We start from the raw sequence: 20,957 nt of genomic DNA, 5'->3' as shown, positions 1-20,957 counted from the left end.
ACCATGGCAAAGTTCCTTTCGAAGGTCGCAAGAAACAAAGACCATCATGCTCTAGACCAGGCACCCCCAACCTTGGGCCCTCCAGATGTTTTGGCCTACAAGTCCCATGATCCCTAGCTAACAGGACCAGTGGTCAGGGATGATGGGAACTGTAGTCCAAAACATCTCGAGGGCCGAAGTTTGGGGATGCCTGCTCTAGACCAGCAAACCTGGCCCTCCAGATGTTTTGGGACTACAACTCCCACCACCCCTAGCTAACAGGACCAGTGGTCAGGGATGATGGGAATTGTAGTCCCAAAACATCTGGAGATTCGAGTTTGGCCATGCCTGCTCTAGACACAACAAAATGACTCCCTCGGTCTCTTTCGCCTGTTGTTTGGTTGTCTTAACTGTATCTTGTTATGAAACTGTTTTGTGGGTCTATGGACCACAATAAAGATATAAATAAAAATATTCAAAGTGTGGTCTGGCCAAGGCAGAAAAGAGTTGACTTCCCTTGATCTGCACACTAGACTACCATTGACGCAGCCTAGAATTGCATTAGCTTTTTTTGCTGCTGCATCACACTGTTGGTTCATGTTCAGCTTGTGGTCTACTAAGACCCCGAGATCCTTTACTCACATATTGCTGCCAAGCCAGGCATCCCCCACCCTATACCTGTGCATCTGGTTATTCCTGCCCACATGTAGAACCATCCATTTGTCCCTATTGAAATTTATTTTGCTAGTTTGGGCCCAGTTCTCTGATCCATTGAAATGATACAGTCTCAGACTGCTAGTCCATCTGTGTTCAAGTCCCGGCAACTCCATGGCCAGACCACACCTGGAGTCCTATGTCCAGTTCTGGACGCCACCATTTAAGGAGGATATTGACAAGCTGGAAGGTGTGCATATGATCCAGGGTCTGGAAAGCAAGCCTGATGAGGAACGGTTGAAGGAGTTGGGTATGTTTAGCCTGGTAAAGAGGAGACTGAGAGATGTCAATAATAGATTAGTAATTCTGTATTGTAATTGATAAGTGTAAACTGTTTATTTGCTGATGTTTAATTTTACTGTTGACTTTTGGAATGATTCTAATGGATGATTGAATATTGCTTTATTTGATAGAAGTTGTTTATTTTAGAGTTATTGTGACTTTTTATTTTGGATTAGATTTTTACTATTAATGTTTGATGCTTTATTGTTATTTTTATGTGTAGGAAACTGCCCAGAGTGACTGGGGCAGATGGGTGGGGTAACAACATTTACCTTCCCGCTGGAGCAGTACCTATTTATCTACTTGCCCTGGCGTGCTTCCGAACTGCTAGGTTGGCAGGAGCTGGGACGGAGCAATGGGAGCTCACCCCGTCACGGGGATTCAAACCGCTGCCCTTCTGATCTGGCAGTAGGAGCTGTTTGATGGTGGAATGAACTCTGCTTAAAAACCTCTCAGGAAGGTGGTGGCATCTCCTTCCTAGGAGGCTTTTAAGCAGAGGTTGGACGGCCACTTGTCATGGATGCCTTAGCTGAGATTCCTGCATCGCAGGGGGTTGGACTAGATGACCGTTGGGGTCCCTTCCAACTCCAGAGTTCTACGGTTCCATGTAGGACTGGGAATGTCTGTTGTCTGAAACCCGGAGGAGCTGCTACCTGTGCAGGTGGCCCAAGGATTCTGACATCTACGTTCCTAACCCACCACAGCCAAATTAGATGTCTTAAGTTGGCTTGACACAAAGCATGGTGTGGAAACAGAGAAGTGTCAAGCCATCCGGGGGTGGGGGGTGGGGAGAGCAAACCCTTTCCACACAAGGCGTTGAACTTGAGCATCTTCACCCCTTGCCAGGAAACTGACAAAGCCCTCCCCACACACAAAAAAACCAACAAAAAAGCTCAGCCATCTCGCACCCAGGAAACACAACCAGCCAGCCAGCCAGCAGCAGCAGGACCAAGATAAATATTAGTATTGCAAAGGACATGAAGGAACCAGCGTCCCCGGGCGTGCTTGTCCTCTCCGCGCCCGGGCTGTTTATAAGAAGTTCCAAATGTTTAGAGGATTTGCGTTCCTGGTTAAGAGTACAGGGTGGGGAAAGGAAGAAGGGGAGAAATGCAGTTGTCCATCACTCTCCAAAAACACAACGAAAACACACAGGGTTCAGACCACCCACCTTTTTTTGCCTCTGCAATCTACACTTGGGTGAAGAAGAGCGATTCCTTTCGTCTGGTTCTGAAAATTCTTGCTGGCCAGTTTCATCAGGCCGAACTGTGGCCAAGGCATTAGAGGAAGAGGGGAGAAATCCACTCTATGCCATTCATAATTTTTATAAAACCTCTGTTGTGGAAACACACTTCAAACATCCTGCTTTGGCTAAGCCATTTGTCTTCAGCCGTTACAGACCCCCCGCCTTTTTTTTACTTGTCTGTAACATGGGGCCTATTTTTATTTTACCGTATATGTCCCTGATCTTTTCTCTCGTGCCCCTTGAAAGAAAGGAAGTCTTCTGCAGTGGTACAACACAGCCCTCTTGAAAACAGAGCTCTGTGCAACTACCATATTCATCAATTTCAGGGCTAGATTGCAGCAGCCGCAGCAACTTTGCAGGGCTTCCCTAGCACTTGGTCTGGAAACTGCAGGTAAAGGTAAAGGGACCCCCTGACCGTTAGGTCCAGTCGCGGACGACTCTGGGGTTGTGGCGCTCATCTCGCTTTATTGGGCGAGGAAGCCGGCGTTTGTCCGCAGACAGCTTCCGCGTCATGTGGCCAGCAATGACTAAGCCGCTTCTGGCGAACCAGAGCAGCGCACGGAAACGCCATTTACCTTCCTGCCAGAGCGGTACCTATTTATCTACTTGCACTTCGACATGCTAGGTTGGCAGGAGCAGGGACCAAACAACGGGAGCTCACCCCATCACAGGGATTTGAACCGCCGACCACCTGATTGGCAAGCCCTAAGCTCTGTGGCTTAACGCACAGCGCCAGCGTTTCGGGAGAAGACACTGCACGGCTGCAGTGTTGGGACTGGGAGACATTTCTTGTTTAGAGAAAAGGCGAGTTAAGAGGCAAAATGATACGGTTTATAGGAGATGCCTGGCATGGAGAAAATTGATTGGGTCGCCCCCCCCCCTCGTAACTCTAGAACTTGTGGAATGTTGGAAGGTTCGGGGCAGATGAAAGAAAGGACTTTTTGGCTCTCCGGGTAGCTCAGTTGGTTTAGAGCAGGGGTGGCCAACTCCCAAGAGACTGTGATCTACTCAGTTAAAAACTGGCAGTGATCTACCCCCTTTTTTGGGGTTCAGGTCAAAGTTGTTGAGCTTTTAGGAAGGAGGAAGGCCATTTTGGGGGTGTTCGGGTCAAAGTTGTTGAGTTTTTTCATGGAGGAGGTAAAACGTTGAGCTTTATTTAGGGGAGCCACAGTTGTTCAGCTTCTTTGGGGGGAGCCAATGATCTACCAGTGATCGACCGCAGATGTCCAGTGATCTACCAGTAGATCACGATCTACCTGTTGGACATGCCTGGTTTAGAGCATGAGACTCTTAATCTCTGGGTCATGGGTGTGAGCCCCACGTTGGGCAAATTTTCTGCCTTGCAGGTTGGACTAGATGACCCTCGTGGTCCCTACAGTTCTAAGATTTGTGTGGTGCATTGTTAAAACTATGGAACTCACCCCTCCAGGAGGCAGCGATGGCTTGGATCGCAGTGGGGCAAATTCATGGGGGAGAAGGGTATCGATGGCTACTAGCCAGGATGGCAAAGTTGGGAGGCAGGAACGCTCCCGAATACCAGTTGCTGGAAACTGCAAGAGGGGAGAGAGTTGCTCTTGAGCCCATCCTTCCATTTCCCACAGGCATCTGGTTGGCCACTGTGAGAACAGGACGGCGGACGAGATGGGAGACTGGCCTGATCCACAAGGCCAGTCTTATACTCTTGTAACAAAATTTAAAAAATTCCTTCCAGTAGCACCTTAGAGACCAGCTAAATTTGTCATTGGTTTGAGCTTCTTCAGATTCTTGTAACACTCTTGTCTGGAGAGCTGCGCTATGCCTCACCAGTGTCTCAAGTAACCCAAAAAAAGAGAAATTGCTGCTCCTTAGTGACATCTGGTGGCTTGTCAAAAACCAGGCCTTTATAAAGAAGAAAAAGACAACTCAAATGTATGCGAATTAGACATTTAAGCCATGGATAGGCAAACTAAGGACCGGGGGCAAGATCAAATCAGCGTGTTTTTGCCCGAGTAGAATGTGTCCTTTGATTTAAAATGCACCTCAGGGTTATTTGTGGGGTACAGGAATTCGTTCATCCCCCCAAAAAAATATAGTCTACCCCCCCAAGATCTGAGGGACAGTGGACCAGCCCCCTGCTGAAAAGGTTTGCTGACCCCTGCTTTAGACCAACCCCACCCTGTCAGTCTGGCACCTTCCAGATATTTTGGATTATCAGCCCCCAGGAAGCACAGGTATATGATGCTGGGGGCTGGCAGGCAGGAGGGGGGGGAATTGTACCCCCAAACATCTGGAATGGTTACAGGCCTGAGAAAATTTAAAAAATATTCAAGAAACACTTAAGATTGGTAGTACAGGCTTAAGTGCTTTGATTTGCAACAAAGCCAAAAGCTTTGAAAGCAGGCCGTGAAGAGTTTGGCATCTAGATCCTGCTCTGCCAGTTAAGATCTCTCTCCTTCACACGCCCAATGGGGGGGGGGAACCCATTACCAACGCCCCCGAAATGGGAGAGGAGATAGCAGCTCAGCTCTCCCTGCTACACTGGTGGGTTGGGTGTGTGTGTGTGCATGGTTCGCAGGTTGCCTTGCAAATAGGATGGAGGTGGCAGAAGGGGAAAAAAGAAAACTGTTCTAGTGCCATGAATCTAAAGACATCTTTTCCCATTTCAAAACGGGAATCTCAGATCTCTCCCAGAAACTTTATCATCTTGATTTTAGAATACTGAAATAAGGCCGGTCGCAACACCTAGCGCCTGGTGGTTAGTTCTTGGCAGCCGGCTAAGTAATTCCCGCCCTCCGAACCACAGAGAATTGAGTTCCTTTGCTTGGATTTACAAGGAAGGAGATTCCGACTAAACATTGGGAAGAACTTTCTGACGGCTAAAGCTGTTCGACAGTGGAAGGGACTCCTTTGAAGGTGGTGGTCTCTCCTTCCTTGGAGGTTTTTAAGCAGAGGTTGGAGGGGCCATGTGTCAGGGGTTTTTACCTGGGATTCCTGCTTTGCAGATGGTTGAATCCGATGACTGGAGGATCCCTTCCAACTCCATGACTCTAAGAAACAAACTCAGGGCTAGTGATATTCATGGTCTTGTATATCCCAGGGGACATAATTGCTGGATGTTTTCTTACCCCCCCCCCCAACTCTATCAAAAAAGGGAAGGGAGAAAACAGGCCGAGAAGTATGTTGGTTTTTTGTTTTGTTTTTTGTAAGGAACAGATTTTATTCCAATTTCAAACAATTTTATTTCAGGAGAAAGATATGAAAATCGATTTCCATCAGGTACTTCTAAACAACGAGGGTCAGCACCCAGCAGACGAGAGAAACTGATGGGTTCCGGGAAGGCCCCGATCCTGCCTCACAGACTGGACAGAGAGAAAGAGAGAGACAAGGACGGGGGGGCCAAAAAAATTGATCCCGGGCCACATGATTCAGAATCCCCTCCCACCCACCCCTGCCCCTCACGCGTTAAACATCACATGCAATTTTCAAAATGACGAAAAGGTTCCCCCCCTTTAAAAACAGCATTTTTTAATATATATAGTAGTTTTCGTTCTCTTTAAATAGGATGTTTAAATGTTTCTTCTTTTTAAATCAGGATCTCTTATAATATACAAGTATAACCAAATAATTTTTCACCACACTTGTAAGAGAGTCTCTGGTAACTAAAGGGGGAAAAAGAAGTATGGGGCATTGGCACAAACCATAAACGCTTAAAAAAAATTTACACGCACACACACACGCACACACACACACAGAGTACTGAGTTACAGACTTGAACCTCTGTTGGACTCAAAACCACCTTTTGCTTTCAGTGAAGCGTAGTACAAATTAATGGCCAGAAGTAGGGGAAAGCATTTTGTTTTAAAAGTAGTTATAAAAAAAAAGTGTGCAGGGGATGAACTAAACATACAACTGAAGGCAATGAAAAAATGAATAATTATTTGCTTCCAGGAAGGGGATAGGGAAGAGGGAGAGGGGGTTGCTTGCCAGAGGGGCTGATCACCTCGAAGCTCTACAAGGAAATGGAATGATACTGGATGTGTATTTTTGACAATCCTCTTCCTGCATAAAAGGAGGTGAAGGGGTTTGATAGCAGGCGCCTCTTCAGTAGGGCTTGGGGTTTTTTTTTTCGTTTAAAGTGCACTGTGATCAGAACTTGGTCAACAGGTTGCTCCTTCATCTCGGCTGTTTTTTTTTTCCTTTTTCTTTTTCGAGTTTCTCCACCACCACATGCGAGAATCCCCAGGTCCTTGGCTTCTGGCACACCTGAAACCTCAAACCAACTCCCATCGGGTAGGCCGGGGAAAGAGGGAGGATGCTGTGGGATGGCTTTGGCACATCGAGAGCAAGCGAGGACCGGGATCGAGGGACGGGTCGCCCATCGCAAAAGCTGGTCCGTAGAAGGAGGCTTCGCAACGGCACCCGAGTGGGGGTGGGCGGGTGTCGCTTGCAAGAATATCACCTTCACAACGAGCGCCTCCCACTCCATCCTCGAATCTGCGCCATCAACGTAGGCGCACAATGGACATTTCTCTGCAGGGGGCCACCACCGTTCGACAAACCAAGCCAGATTCAGGCATGGAGCGCCCCCCCCCCAAAGAGTCAATACAAGAGATGTTAAGCTCAAGAAACTGGCTTCCTGGCTCCTAGATTTCTCAGGTACACACATCCAATGCCTGCAGTGGACGTTGCAGATCGAGGTGTGCAAAAGAAAGAGACTCCAGGTGAGCGACGGCGAGAGGAGGAAACCCATGGCACGTTTGCAAATGCAGAACTTCCCTTGCAGAAGAGTTGTCTTTTGGCAAGATGACAGAAACTGACACGGTCGTCCTGGCCTAAGCAGGAAGCCCCTCCCCTCCCTCACCATTGTCACTCCCCCCCCCAAAAAAACACATTTAGACAAAATCAGGAATGTTGGTTATTCTAGAAAGCAGAGGCTGCCGTGCTCTTCATTGACTCAACAGGACCTCTCAGCGTGCGTGGGATTCCGCCTCCTACTTCGTCTCCCAAGTGAAGAACTTATCGGGTTCATGGTGCTGGGTGTGCAGGAGAAGCCAGGAATCCCCTTCCAAAAATCAAAAGCAACAAAACAAGAAATACGGCTCACTTCTGCTTTCTTCTGTAGTGTTTGGTGACGTGGAGCAGACCCAGAAAAACCTGGAGGCAGCACTCTGCGCCTTACCCCCCCCCAAAAAAACCTGGAATGCTGCAGGTATCCACGTGCAATTAGGGTTTTTAGTAGTGTCAAGAGAAAAACGCGAAAAGAAGTTTACCTAGTGTTGCCCTAAGCGACGTTTAAAAGCACATTTGACACTCTCTTTGCTGGCCTAACCTGGCCGTTCGAAAATACGTAGAAGTCTCAGGCTGTCCTCTGTAGCGTCTGAGAAATTGGCTGTGAGCACTCCTGAAGCCACATTAGTGTTTGTCTGTACTTCCTTGCATCCAGAGGGCGCAACTTAAAAAGCTCACCTGCCCTCCCGAAAACGTCCCTTGCTCCAGCCCCGTGGCGATTCTCCTTCCTGGCGAACCAGCAAAGAGTTTCTCATCGGGGTTGGGTGGGGTGTTTTTTTTTTTTGGCACCGTCTCCTGCTGGCTTCAAAAGCAGGCTTTTCTGAACACGTTTTGGCACAGAGAGTCCAGAAGCGGAACCTTTTCCTCTTGCCCGCTTTGAAAAGCTAAAACCGCTGTCTCGGCCAAAGCAGATCCACCAGTTCCGATGCTGGCCTGCTGCTGCTGCTGCTGCTGCTGCAAGCCCTTTCTTCTTCCCCCTGCCCCAAGACGGTGGGCTCCCCACCCCCAGAATAAATACCTGTGCAACTGCTTCTGGTAGAACAAAGCCTTTGGAAGTTTAAGGGGCACGGGAGGTTAAGTAGTAGCTAGCACTCACACTAACCCCGGCAAATGTAGTTTGAGGAGGCAATGGGTTGCAGAGAGCTTCCGACTCATTTCTTGGAACTTAACAAGATAAAAGAAGCATCCTCTGCAGGCCACAAAAATCGGTGGATCCTTCCTTGCTCGGATTAACCCTGAAGGATCGACACATTTTTTTTGGGGGGGGGGGTCCTTACAAACCCAAGCGGTTGTTGGCATGATGCACACATGCATATGGGCGAGGGGGGGGGAGAGAGGATCTAGGAAAATGAATCAGAACCTCAGATCTCTCTTCCAGCCCAATTCAGGCTCCGCTCCCCGCCATGCGAAACACGCCGAGTCCTCATGCCGGGCGAGAAGACTCCCTACAGTGAGCTTCCTTTCTCTTAAAAAAAGATAATACAGCAACAACAACGTTCAGGCACTTCCCCGCCCCCCCCCCCTCCAGGCTCGTTAGCTATTGCTTGGTTTGTAAGTCTATGAACAACAGAAGTACAGCGTATGATGTAGCAAACTATATATAGTACAATAATTTAAAAAAAATCACAGTCTCAATATAAATTTCATAATTGATAAGGAAGGGAAGAGAATCTATACTAAGGTGGTACAAAAAAAAACGAGGAAGGAAAAGAGATAGCTTTTTTTTTTTTGCACTACTGTTAAAAGAGACAGAAGCCTCTGTTCCTCCCAAGGTGTCTTCCAGGTACCCCCAAGTCCTTTTGGGCAGGAGACGCCAAGGCTCCCGGGCCGAAAAGCCAGCGCAGTGAGCAAAGCTGCACTAGAGGAATCGTGCGGCACGCGAGGCGAAGGTACAAAGGAGCACCCAGTTATCTTCCACGGCCAAGAGAGAGAGAGAGAGAGAGAGAGAGAGAGAGAGAGAGAGAGAGAGAGAGAGAGAGAGAGAGAGAGAGAGAGAGCTTGTCAGGCCTTGGGCCAGGAAGCCTGTGGACTCCATCTTATCGCTGGAACAGAAAGGAACAGTAAGAATTGGCTAACGCAGAAGGACAGAGTCTGAGAGGAAGGCTCGCCTTGGGCTGTCGACCAGAAAGCAAGAAATTAACAAAGTGCGAGAGAGTGGAAACATGTCCCCTGTTGGTTTTTTAAACTGTGAAATAAAAGCACATTTGTTTTTTTAAAAATCATCATCATCATCATCACCAGCTATTCTGTGGAGCAGACAGAGACTCCATGATGACAAGTGAGCAAATGAAACAAAACAAAAAAACCCCAAAGACCTTGCCACTCCACAGATCAATTTGCAATCATTACATCATTAAAAATCAAGATTCTTCCCCCCCTGTACAATTTTTTTGTTTTGTTTAAATTCATGGGGTTCTCTCGTCTTTAACTTTCTTCACAACAAAAGGTCTCCCGAGGATATCTGGGGAGGGGGGCAGGGGTGGGCGGGGTGGGGTAGGGAAGAAGAGGGCAGGCAAATCAAGGTCAGACTAGGTTATATTCCTTCAAGTTGAGCTGCAGAATGGTGTCCTTGACAGCAGCAAAGACAAACCGAATGTTTTCCGTATCTGTGGCACATGTGAAGTGAGAGTAGATGATTTTGTCGCTGTCGGGGTTTAGATCCACAAACATCTTGAGGATGAACTCCCGAGCCGCCTGGGCGTCTCTCTGGGGGCCTGAGGAGAGACAGAAAACATGGGATGGGGGCAGGGAGGAAAACAAAAGAGATTCCCACTCATGTTTACCCTGGTGTCCCCCCAACCGCTGAGATTTGAGAGAAGGCAGGATTGCTTCTGGTTACAGTAATTGCCGAAAATTACATGACCTTCTGGGTGTTTCGATTGCTATGGGTCAATTTTAATGGCCCTACCGGTATGTATATTTGCAAACCGCTTTTGAATTTTTTTAGGTTGAAAGAAGTCTATGCATTTACATAAACACAAGGGGACTGGCGGCTAATGTGGAGGAGAAGCAAGATAGCCCTAAATGATGTGTACGAGCTAAGCACCCCTCAACACCGTCTCCCCATAGCAGCACCCCTGACCACCGGTCCTGCTAGCTAGTGATGAGGAACACGGTCCAGGAGTATGCCTGACCCTTTCTCAAAGCCATGTCAAGATGGTGGCAATCATCACCGCAGAGGCATAGTTTTCAGAAGCACCCCACCTTCTCAGGGAATTTCGTGGTGAAGAAACTGAATGGTTCCTACAGGGAGGTGTTTAAACCGGCAGGGCCGCTAGTACGTTGGCTGAGCTATTATGATCTTGCAGTTCAATTATGGCCTATTCAAGAGATTACATGGCCCACGTGCCCTGCCCAGCCAGACTACCCAACCCCCTGGCAGCTTTTCGAGCTGGGAGGTCAAAGTGTCAGAACACACACAGGGACCTTGGAAGCTGCCTCATGCAGAGCCAAGGCAATTGGGCCCTTCTCACCTCTTTTGAGTCTCTCAGCCCTCCAAGGAGATGGCCACCGTTCAACCTAGAGCCTTCTACCTCCAGAAAACTACCACAAGCCAGTCTTTTTGGAGGCCTTAGAAAGACTATTTGTTTGTTTCAAGGGGCTTATATCTGAATCTTCTCTCTCCCTCTCTCGAGTGGTGATGCAGTTGATGAGATTGTGTAAATTGTTTTTAGGATCGTTGCACAACTTCATTGTTGCTGCTACTTATTAATGTCACCTGTGTGTTGAAGCTGTGTTTTTATTTTTGTATTGCTGACGTGGTATTTAAGAAAATAAAACTATGCAAGTCACCTTCAAAGGGCCTCACTCAGAAAGACGGCCTGTAAGCATTTAAAGGAATAAGTGTGAAATACATTCAGCCTGTTCCCATCGCTCAGAAATTTTAGGATTTCAGTTCCAGCAATAGTAACAAGGGAAGCAGCTCATCCCCTAAGAGCATGGACCACTTACTGATCCAGGCTCTAAGAACAGCGTTCACCAACCTAATAGTGGGGTAGGAGAGCTGGAAAAAAGGAAAAATTACACCTGGCAAACGATGTGTCCCTTTGGTTTCAGATAGTACACAGGTTGACAAGTCCAAGAAGCCTTTCACAGCCCTCTCGCAGCTATGATGGTTCATTGACCTGAAGTCATGTTTTTAGTGTTAACCACCTCTTTCCATATGAACCTACCTGGACCCTGAGATCATCTACTGAGGCCCTCCTTCGTGTGCCCCCTCCTCGAGAGGTCTGGAGGGTGGCAACACAAGAACGGGGCCTTCTCTGCAGTGGCTCCCCATCTGCAGAACTCTCTCCACAGGGAGGTTTGCCTGACACCATTATACACCTTTAGTTGTCAGGCAAAAACGTTCCTTTTTAACCGAGTCTTTGGTAGATTTGATTGACATCCTATGCCCTTTTAAAATGGGGGGGGGGTTATTGCTGTTTTTATTTTGATTATGTATTTTTTATAGTCTTATTTTATTCTGTGAGACCTGCAGGTATAGGGTGGTATATAAATTCAATAAATAACAACAACTCTGGAAGCATATACCGGTGAGAGTGGTGAAGGTCCTGTGTGGGTGTCTGCAGGCAGTTGATAGATGGATGGCGGCTAACAGATTGAGGCTGAATCCTGACAAGACAAAAGTACTGTTTTTTGGGGAGGCAGGGGGGTGTCGGGGACCCCCTGGTCCTGAATGGGGTCACTGTGCCCCTGAAGAACCAGGTGCGCAGCCTGAGGTCATTTTGGACTCACCGCTGTCCATGGAGGCGCAGGTCAATTCTGTGTCCAGGGCAGCTGTCTACTAGCTCCATCTGGTACGCAGGCTGAGACCCTCCCTGCCCACAGACTGTCTTGCCAGAGTGGTGCATGCTCTAGTTATCTCCTGCTTGGACCACTGCAATGCGCTCTATGTGGGGCTACCTTTGAAGGTGACCCAGAAATGACAACTAATCCAGAATGCGGCAGCTAGACTGGTGACAGGGAGTGGCCACCGGGACTATATAACACCAGTTATAATTACCGTAAAGGATCTTTACTGGCTCCCAGTACATTTCTGAGCACAATTCAAAGGGTTGGTGCTGACCTTTCAAGCCCTAAACGGCCTTGGCCCAGTAAGCCTGAACGAGCCTCCACCCCTGTCACTCAGCCAACTCCAAGGGTCTTCTGCTTGTTTCCCTTAGTTTGAGAAGTGAAGTTACAGGGAACCAGGCAGAGGGCCTTCCCGAGAGTGGTGCCCTCCCTGTGGAATGCCTTCCCTTCAGATGGCAAGGAGATAAAGAATTACGCACCTTTTAGAAGACATCTGAAGGCAGCCCTGCATTGGGAGGTTTTTAATGGTCGATGTTTTTATTATGTTTTTAGATTTGCTGTGAGCCAAGCAGAGTGACTGGGGAAACCCAGCCAGATGGGCAGGGTATAAATAATAAAAACCAAGGAGGTTACGTACTATCTGAAACCAAAGGGGCGCAGTGGTTGCCGGATGTGAAATATATTTGCATTATTTCCAGTTCTCCTTCCCCACTGTAATATCTAGATGTTTTGGACAACAACTCCAAGCAGCCCTAACCAGCACTGGCTGGGAAAGATGGGACCTGTGACCCAAAACACCTGAATCAGAGTTGGAAAGGACCCCAAGGGTCATCCAGTCCAACCCCCTGCAGTGCAGGAATTGCAACTGAAGCATCCAAGACAGGTGGTTGTCCAACCTCTGCTTAAAAACCTCCAAGGAAGGAGAGTCCACAACCTCCTGAGGGAGACCGTTCCAATGTCAAACGGCTCTTGCTGTCAGAAAGTTCTTCCTGATGTTTATGTCAGAATCTATTTCCTTGTACAGTGGTACCTCTACTTACGAATGTTTCTACTTAGGAACGGAGCTCCGTCCGCCATCTTGGATGCGGTTTAGATAGGATTTTTTTTCTACTTACGAATTTTTAGATAGGGTTCCTTCGACTTGTGAATTTTTTCTCCCAATGCATTCCTATGGGATTCGACTTGCAATTTTTTTCGACTTACGAATGTGCGTTCGGAACGCATTAAATTCGTAAGTAGAGGTACCACTGTAACTTCAACATCAGTCTGTTTTAGAGAGACTGGTAAGAGCAGGGTGTTGTTGTTGTTGTTGCTTTTTTTTAATTAAAAAATAAATGTTTCTTACCATCAAACTCCGGGAAATAATCCACAAGATGAGAGTACATGATCTTGTCTTCCAACAGATCCTTCTTGTTGAGGAAAAGGATGACGGAGGAGTTCTGGAACCAGGGATAGGTGATGATGGTCCTGAAAAGGGCTTTGCTCTCCTCCATACGGTTCTGCCGGGAGAAAAGAGGGGTTCGAGGTGTCACAGTTGCAAGAGATTAAAAGCATCACCGGTGCGCTGTGTGTGTGTGTGCGCTGTTAAAGTGGTTAGGCTAAAGAGATTAGGCATACTTTTACACCAGGCCCTCAGATATGGGCAACTGGTACCACCAGGACAATGAAATAACAAGGGCTGAGTACAAAGATCTTGCCCAAAATCGTATTAAAACCTTATCTGGCTTAATGTGGCAAACAGGAGATAGGCAATGCCCAGCTGCTCGCCTTTTTTCTGTTATCGCCACATTTCCACCTGTAGTTACTTTCAAACTATGCCGGTAATGTTCAGCAAATAAGGAGTCGTGCAATCTCATGCTGGCCAACCCCACAGGTCAGCGAACGGGAGCCAGTGGCCCGCTGGGTGTTGCAGGACTACAATTCCCATCATTCCTGACCCCTGTAGGCTGCTGGGGATTGCAGGCATCCTAAGGACCATGGCTTTCCCACCCCTGCCCTAGTTAATTGAGAGAGAAAGAAAGAGAAAATGCAGCTTTGTGAGTTTCCTGGAAAATTTCAAATTGGAAAATGTGCATAGTATTTTAATTTTTTTCGGTTTGCATCAGAAAAGTTTCCAATGGGATCTAAATGAGCCCATTTATTTTAGTCAATGAAATGAAGAGTTTTGAAACCACCAAGCTTACCTAACAGAGTATCTGCAATTGGCACCCATTCATTTTGACAGATGAAAACTTAAGAAATGGAAATTTTCCACCCCACAAGATGGGTAGGAGATTTTTCTATCGTCCCCACCCCCGCAAAACATTCCTTCTCTGGGGCGATGTACAGTAAAGCTGAATCACAAATTAAAAACATGAGATTCAAATAATCTGGTCCAAATACAGATTTGGAAATCCAGGACCAGCAGAGAGCAGAAATTGCTTCTGCCAACCGGCTAAGCGCAGAGAGAGCTAAAACAACCTTGGTAAAGGGCTAACAACTGCCGCAGAAAGCGGAGAGTGCTATTTATTTCTCAAATCCAGGCCCTGCGATACAACCAAACCTGCCAAAGCAGCTAAGTATGCCAGCAGGCTTTCAAAAAGCAAACTTTCCACACACAAAAAGCAGATTCCCTCCACCTCACCCTGCTCTCTATCAGGGGAACGGTTTTAGAAGGCATGCTAAATTTGGAAGGAACAGTAGCCCCATTTCCTCTGACCCTGGCAAAATCTAGTTTCCCCCAAGGGTGCACATAATTTCATCCCGTTTCTGACAGTCTGCAGACGAGTCTACGGGCTACTAGATGGAGTGGGGAGGAAGGAGGGAAGGAGAGAACCAACTCAAGAGTCCTGCCGGGCACATTTTAGCCTTGTGGAAGCTATTTTAGCAGGTTCCACAGATACACCAACAGGAACCTGGTGCAAAATAGTCTTGGCAGGGGAGTAGATACACTTAAGAGTCCAGGAACAGCATGCACACGCAGACTACAATTTCCTTTCAATACGAGAACTGAGCACACCGTCCTTTCACACTCCTGGGTCCTTCTTCTCTCCCCTGGCTCCCACAGCTTTCTTCATTTCATCAGTCCAACCGAGAGGAGGCCGGGACAGTTTTTTGTTCCTGCTATTGCTAAACACAGCTGGGAGTCAAGAACCCTTGCAGTTCTTCTGCTGATCACCCAGCAGTGGATGGGGTGGGCAGCTGGCACCACCAGTGCCTTTTGCTGACCCCCAACTCGAGAGCAATGGCTGTACAGAAAAGCGGGCAACTGTGCCACGTGGTCCCTCTTTCAAAAACACCCCGCAATTAAAAAACTCTTTTTAACAGGGATGCAGGGGGAGACGGGAGGTTTCCTGCCACAGTAACATTTAGGCCACTGCAGTGTGTGGTATAAAGCAGCTGTTCTGGTCCATCGGCGGTCAGGTTTCCTTCACTCCCAAGGCCTTTTGCCTGGGGCAAATTGAATAAGAAATGAAAGAGCCTACTGTGATGCGTTAGGAAAGCTCTGCTAGATTATCTTTACTAAATAGCATTACTTGTGACTTACAGATCTGTTCATGTGGACAATACCCACCAGTACCAGACAGGTTTCACCCCACTTTTTTCCAATAAAAGTAAAAGTAAAATTTTAAGGAGTGCGAGAAAACCAACAACTGGTGTCAGGCAAGCGACAGGAGGGTTCGAGTCATGCCTGGCTGCCAAAGCTGTGTTACGAGTGTGTACACAAGGCTGGTCCCTCACCCTTTCATGTGCAAGAAGCGTGTACGGCAAGGCGGGGGGGGGGGGAGGGAAGAGCAACCAACAGTTTGCACCCTTCAAGGACCCTCAAATTAACATGAATGCAGGGAAAGCCTTTCCTGCCCCTCCTGTGGGGCACAGATGGTCAAGTCGGGAGGCCCCGTGGACACCCCTGGCCCACATCCAAAGTTTTATTACTGCTAGCGCCCCTCCCTGCACAGATGGGAAATGAGCCGTCGTTGCTGCTGCTCCTAGCACAAAATGAGAGGTTGCCGCAGACATCTGGCACCACGGAGAACTCCGAGGTGCCCTTTCATTTTGGATGGGAGGGGCGCCATTTTCGGTCTGGAGGAACCACTTGCCAAGCAAGAGCACGTCTCTTCTTTGCAAGTTTTGAGGGACATGCATAGCATTTTGGGGGGTGAGGGGGAAGCTGGAGAACACGTTCAGAGCTGGTGCACAGAAACACACACACACACACCCCTCCCCCTCAAGCAGATCAGTTTCTGAAATGTCTAGCCATCCGGGGTGAAGAATTTGGCTTACTGCTACTTTAGGTGGTTGGGAAACAGACAGGTAAGTCCTGGCCTACAGATGTCTCTCAGCACACCAGTGGCCGACCACCCCGAACATTTTAGAAACAGTTCCAGAATCTCCAAATGCACCTTTCTGCCGCTGCTGGGACCACCCAACGGCCACACGCCGCCCTGTACGTGCTACGAGGGATTGTGCTTACCTCGTTATCGGACTCCACCAGAACTTGGTCATATTCACTAAGAGCTACTAGGAACATGATGGAGGTTACGTTTTCAAAGCAGTGTATCCATTTCCTCCGTTCTGACCTCTGTCCCCCAACATCCACCATTCTGAAAGGGAGAAAAGGCGCACAGAGATTTCAAGTCCATTCAGTTAAAAATGCAATGCGCCATTTTATACCTGGGTGGGAGGGGAGAGAAAAGACTGAGGAGGAACAAGTCTGAGGTTTCTTTGCTTCTCCTCCCCCTTTTGGAAGACATCTCCCCTACCCCTCACGGGCCAAACTGGACATGTGGGCACGAGCAACCACCCAGCAATGCCCGACAAAACCATTACATCAAGTGATGCTCATCAGGACTTCAATGCACCACACAGGGTTTCCGAGGAGCGCAGTGCTCTGAAGCACCGCTAATCAGCAGGGCTCGACGTCACTGCCTACCAGGTGGAGGGCGGTGGCTTCAAGCCTCTTTTCTGCAGGAATCGGTTCTCCATGAGGGGAATTGTCAAGGGCACTTCCCAGTACCTGCCCTTTGGAACTACCTGCCTATTGACACCAGGACGGTGATTCCACCGCACTCTTTTTCAGTGCCTGCTACATACATTTTTGTTTAGACAAGCCTACCCAGATGTTGTGGAGAGTTTTCATCTGTTTTCCGTTTAGTTTTGAACTGTTTGAAAGTCTTAAATTATTTATCTATTTATCGTATTAACAGTTTTATTGTTTTGGCAAATTGCTTTGAGGTTTTATACAAATCAAGCGGTAAATAAAATCAAGAGGTGTCTAAATTTTATTAAACAAATTAGCACCCCATTAACCACAGGCAACAGGGACTATTGGTATTAGTGGTCAGGGAAAAACCTAGATCAGAACTTTCCAGAACTAGTGTGTCAGCTGCAGGGTTCAGGTGTGTCGAGCAAACGATCGCTGCGCTGGAAAGGGTTTAGTTCAGCCTCTGGCTTGCTAGTAAAACCAAATCACTGTGTCACGAAATTATGCATGTCTAAAAAGCGTGTCACCAACAGGAGAAGTTTAGAAAGCTCTGGCCTAGAAAAAGAGGCTTCAATTGATTGGGATGATGACGACCAACAGTTGCTGTTCACCTGATTATCAGGAGGAAGGGTATTCCACATGTTAAGAGCTGGTTTTAGAGGCAGGCATGCCTCTGAATACCAGCTGCTGTGGGACTGAAGAGGGGACTCAGTGCTTGCAGACTTACCACAGCAGCATCTAGATCTTCAAACAGATGGGGCTTTGGCCTCATCCAGCTGCAGGGCTTTTCTTGTGTGCTTGGGACTGTACCGCAACAGATGGGTTGTAGCGGTGGCTGGGTGTTTGTGGAGAGCCTTCAAAGACACAGGCCACACCTAGCGCGGTCTCTTCACGGGGGAAAACCCTCTCCTGCCTTTGCTCCTGCCAACAGTACGACTTGTTTCTCCCTCCTTCACTCGGAAGAGGGAAGAAAGGGTCGGAAGCGGCAGCTGCGTGACTGATTTTCCAGAAGCCCACCAACTCAATGCCTTAACTGAGCTGGGCTTTCATTTTAAATGGAAGCAGCTTTGGGGAATGTGAAACGTAAAAACGATCCAAGGAAAGAAAGAAAAAAAGCCACTGGAAGTTACCTGAAGATAATGTTCTCTAAGTCAAAGGGGTATTCTATGATCCCAGTTGTCGGGACTCTGACCCGCAGGACGTCTTGCTGGGTTGGGAGGTACCCTGGCAGGGCGATACGATCCACGTCGGTAAGGTAGCTGTAAGGAAGATGTGCAGGGGGAAAAGGAGGGAGGGGGGGAAAGATGAAGGTGGCCTGAGCTTGCTTGCCATGTGTAGTGCTCCTGCCCCGAGCGCTACAGCATTTTGAGTATGGAACCTCAATTATTCCACTCCTAGGGTATTTTCCAGGGGGGAGGAAGAGCTGCATGCAAAATCCTCAGGAATCCTGTTCAACCCTTGAGATTCAACAAAGCCCACCACCCCCTTTTCCGGCATTACCTTGCCTCTAATAGTATTACATTTCTAAGCGTGCAGCTCCATGCCTGCAGAGCGATCTTCCTCCTCATGGGTCCTAACGCTCCCAGGACTCTTAAAGAGTCTACCCTTGCCATGCCCGAAAGGAACGTTTTTCTAAGTCCCGGATCCACTACTCCTTACAGCAGATTTTCAGGGAAGGAAGAATGAGCCACAAAGGAAGGAAGCCAAAGACTATGGAAACAGCTGAGAGCCCTCCCTCCTGCCTGGGGGGTGGGGTGGTCCATAATTCTGAATTAAATTCTCCTATAAGCTGCCACCAACATTATTCCTTCTGTTTGTAGAGAACGAAACAGTGGTGCAGTACCCCCTGGGCACCTCACCCCATTTTATTACGCCTTGGCTGGATGGGGCAAGCAGCCAAAGTTCATGATTCTGATGATGTTCACGTTGACGTCTGTCTTTTAGGTCTGCTTATAATCGTGGGCAGTAGGAAGGCTCCAGAAGAGTAAACTGAGCTGCCAACCCCCCTCTTCCCCCGGATCAAGCGTTGGGCAGGAGCAGAGTTTCTGAGCAATACTGCACTACTCCCATAAAGCTTAGTTCTCCAGTTTCTATGGACATCTTTCTCACAAACTTAAAACTATTAAATGCTGCAGCATCTATAACACTATTATATCTATATCTATATCTAAATATCCACATCACAATTCCAGGCCATCTTCCTCTAATGTTTACCGCCCCGGAGAAGACTACAAAGCAACTAAGCGGCTTGTTACTTCCAGATTATTCCCACTACCTGAGATTTCCACCTTGTAGCTTCGCCATTCTGAAAGTTCAGGGAGGGCAGGACCGAAAAGAAAATACTCATTAAACTTCATTTATAGCACGTGTCTAAAGAGACTGCAAGGTAACTAACAGTGTAAAATCAATTGAAGCCACATAAAATGGTTTTCTAAAGTTCCCCTACACCAGGGGTTGGCAAGCTAAGGCCTGTGGGCCAAACAGGCCCAATTGCCTTCAGGATCCGGACTGCAGACTGTCCATGGATCGGCGTGGGGATTCTGTTAGTTCTGGCTGCACCATTTCTCCCCCTGTGCCATTCCATTTACCCCCTCTCTCCCTCACACATACCGCGGCGGCGCCTCCTCCCTCCCTCCCTCCCTCCTGGCTTCTCCCTGCCCTGCCTCGAGGAGGAAGGGGGCTGGGCTGAGCTGGCTGAGTGCCATTTTAAGCAGCCCCTCTCCGGAGCCAGCCCTTTCGTGCCGCTCATCTTCCCCCTGCCGCCGCAGAGGAAGGGGAGCCCAGCGACCCAAAATGCCGCTGTGCAGCAGCAACCATGCCAAGAGCCGTACAGAGAGGACGACGAGCTCTTACTATTTAGCAGAGTCGGAGAGCTGGTATTCTCGCCGCCGGTCATAACACTCCTGGATGCCCGGGTCGTTCCACAATGTCTTAATTGCACTTATGTAGGGCTGCTCAAAGGATGAGACCTTTTCTACGTCCACTTCCCGGATCAGGAGTGCGTTGGCCTGCAGCACGGCGCAGAGGAGAAAGCAAGAGGGGCTTAAAGGAGGCTGACCCGTCATTGCCTGCACAAAGCAAGTAAATGTATACACCATCTTTTTAACAATAAGAGCACAAATTTGGGCTTTTTTAAAAAAAATGAAGAGCACTACAGGTATATACCGTATTTTTTGGCAAAAAGGGGGGGCATGCATTAGACACTCTGAGTAAATATTGCCCAGCCCTACTGACCTCTCTCCTTTGACCATTGGGCCGGGGCGTGCCGTTCCGCTCCCCTGGGTGGGCTGGAGCACCGCTGCACTGCTCGGTTCTGCCAGCCCCTGCAGCCTTAGCGTAGCTTGGCCTGTCCATCCGCTGGTGCCACGGAAAGCCTTCGACCCTGCTCCTGACCATCCCACTATTCAATAACGTGCTGTGTTTGTGCCCCACGAGGATTAGGGTAAAGAAGATTGGTGAGAGACAGGGGTTCTAATCCCCACTCAGCCATGAAGCTTACTGGGGATGACCAGTCAATGTCTCTCAGACTAACCTACCTCACAGGGCTGTTGTGGAGAAATGGGGAGAGGGAGAACCATACATACCACCATGAGCTCCTTGGGGGAAGAGTAGGATATAAATGTTAATAATAATAATAACTAGCTGGCCCTGCCACGTGTTTGCAGTGGCTTAGTCTAAATGGGCCCTCAGAGTCCCCCTTCAGACTCCTCCCCCCCCACCCCCTGTGGCTCATCCCTGTGATTGGCCCCACCCTGTCCCGACCCATGACCTTTCCTGCTCCCTCCTCCCCCATCCCCCACCCAGGGGAGCCCCCACCTCTATTAGGCCTAGTCTGCAAACCTCTGCTGCGGCCTATTCAGTCGGCTGGGCAATGCTGGGCCTTGTTGCTGCAAAAGGCCTGTTTTCAGTTGGTTGCGTGGAATTTTGTGATGTCACGGATTGTCTGCAGCCAATGGAGATGCTGCTTCTCCGTTCTATTTCCCAGCATGCACTTTCGTCTGAGTGGGGAGGTTTTGAACACGGGGTTTGGGGTTTTTTATGTTGCACAGGTGTGACATCTGTCTTTGAAAACAGTCTGGGGACACTTGTGCAGTCACATTTGACTTTGTGTCAAAATTTGAACGCAATCGGTCAAGCGGTTTTGTAGAACATAGGAGGCGAAGGAACATACCCAGTTTACATTTATATATATATATATAGATAGGTAAAAAAAGG

General features: G+C 48.3%; 1 protein-coding gene across 1 annotated transcript in view; it reads right to left on the bottom strand.

Moving 5' to 3' along the window:
- Window positions 1-6,269: 6,269 nt before the first annotated feature.
- GNA11 (G protein subunit alpha 11) overlaps window positions 6,270-20,957 on the bottom strand; it is a gene marked incomplete in the record, with an annotated part of 27,345 nt that continues 12,657 nt past the window's right edge. Inside the window, 5 exon segments of the mRNA XM_060275340.1 lie at window positions 6,270-9,699; window positions 13,125-13,278; window positions 16,233-16,362; window positions 17,873-18,001; window positions 19,596-19,750. Coding sequence (XP_060131323.1) covers window positions 9,509-9,699; window positions 13,125-13,278; window positions 16,233-16,362; window positions 17,873-18,001; window positions 19,596-19,750 — 759 coding nt within the window.

The sequence above is a fragment of the Zootoca vivipara genome, chromosome 6, assembly GCF_963506605.1.
Source record: "Zootoca vivipara chromosome 6, rZooViv1.1, whole genome shotgun sequence".
In the NCBI taxonomy this organism is placed as follows: Eukaryota; Metazoa; Chordata; class Lepidosauria; order Squamata; family Lacertidae; genus Zootoca; species Zootoca vivipara.
The sequence above is the reverse complement of the archived record's forward strand: the minus strand, read 5'-3'. Positions and strand labels throughout refer to the sequence as shown.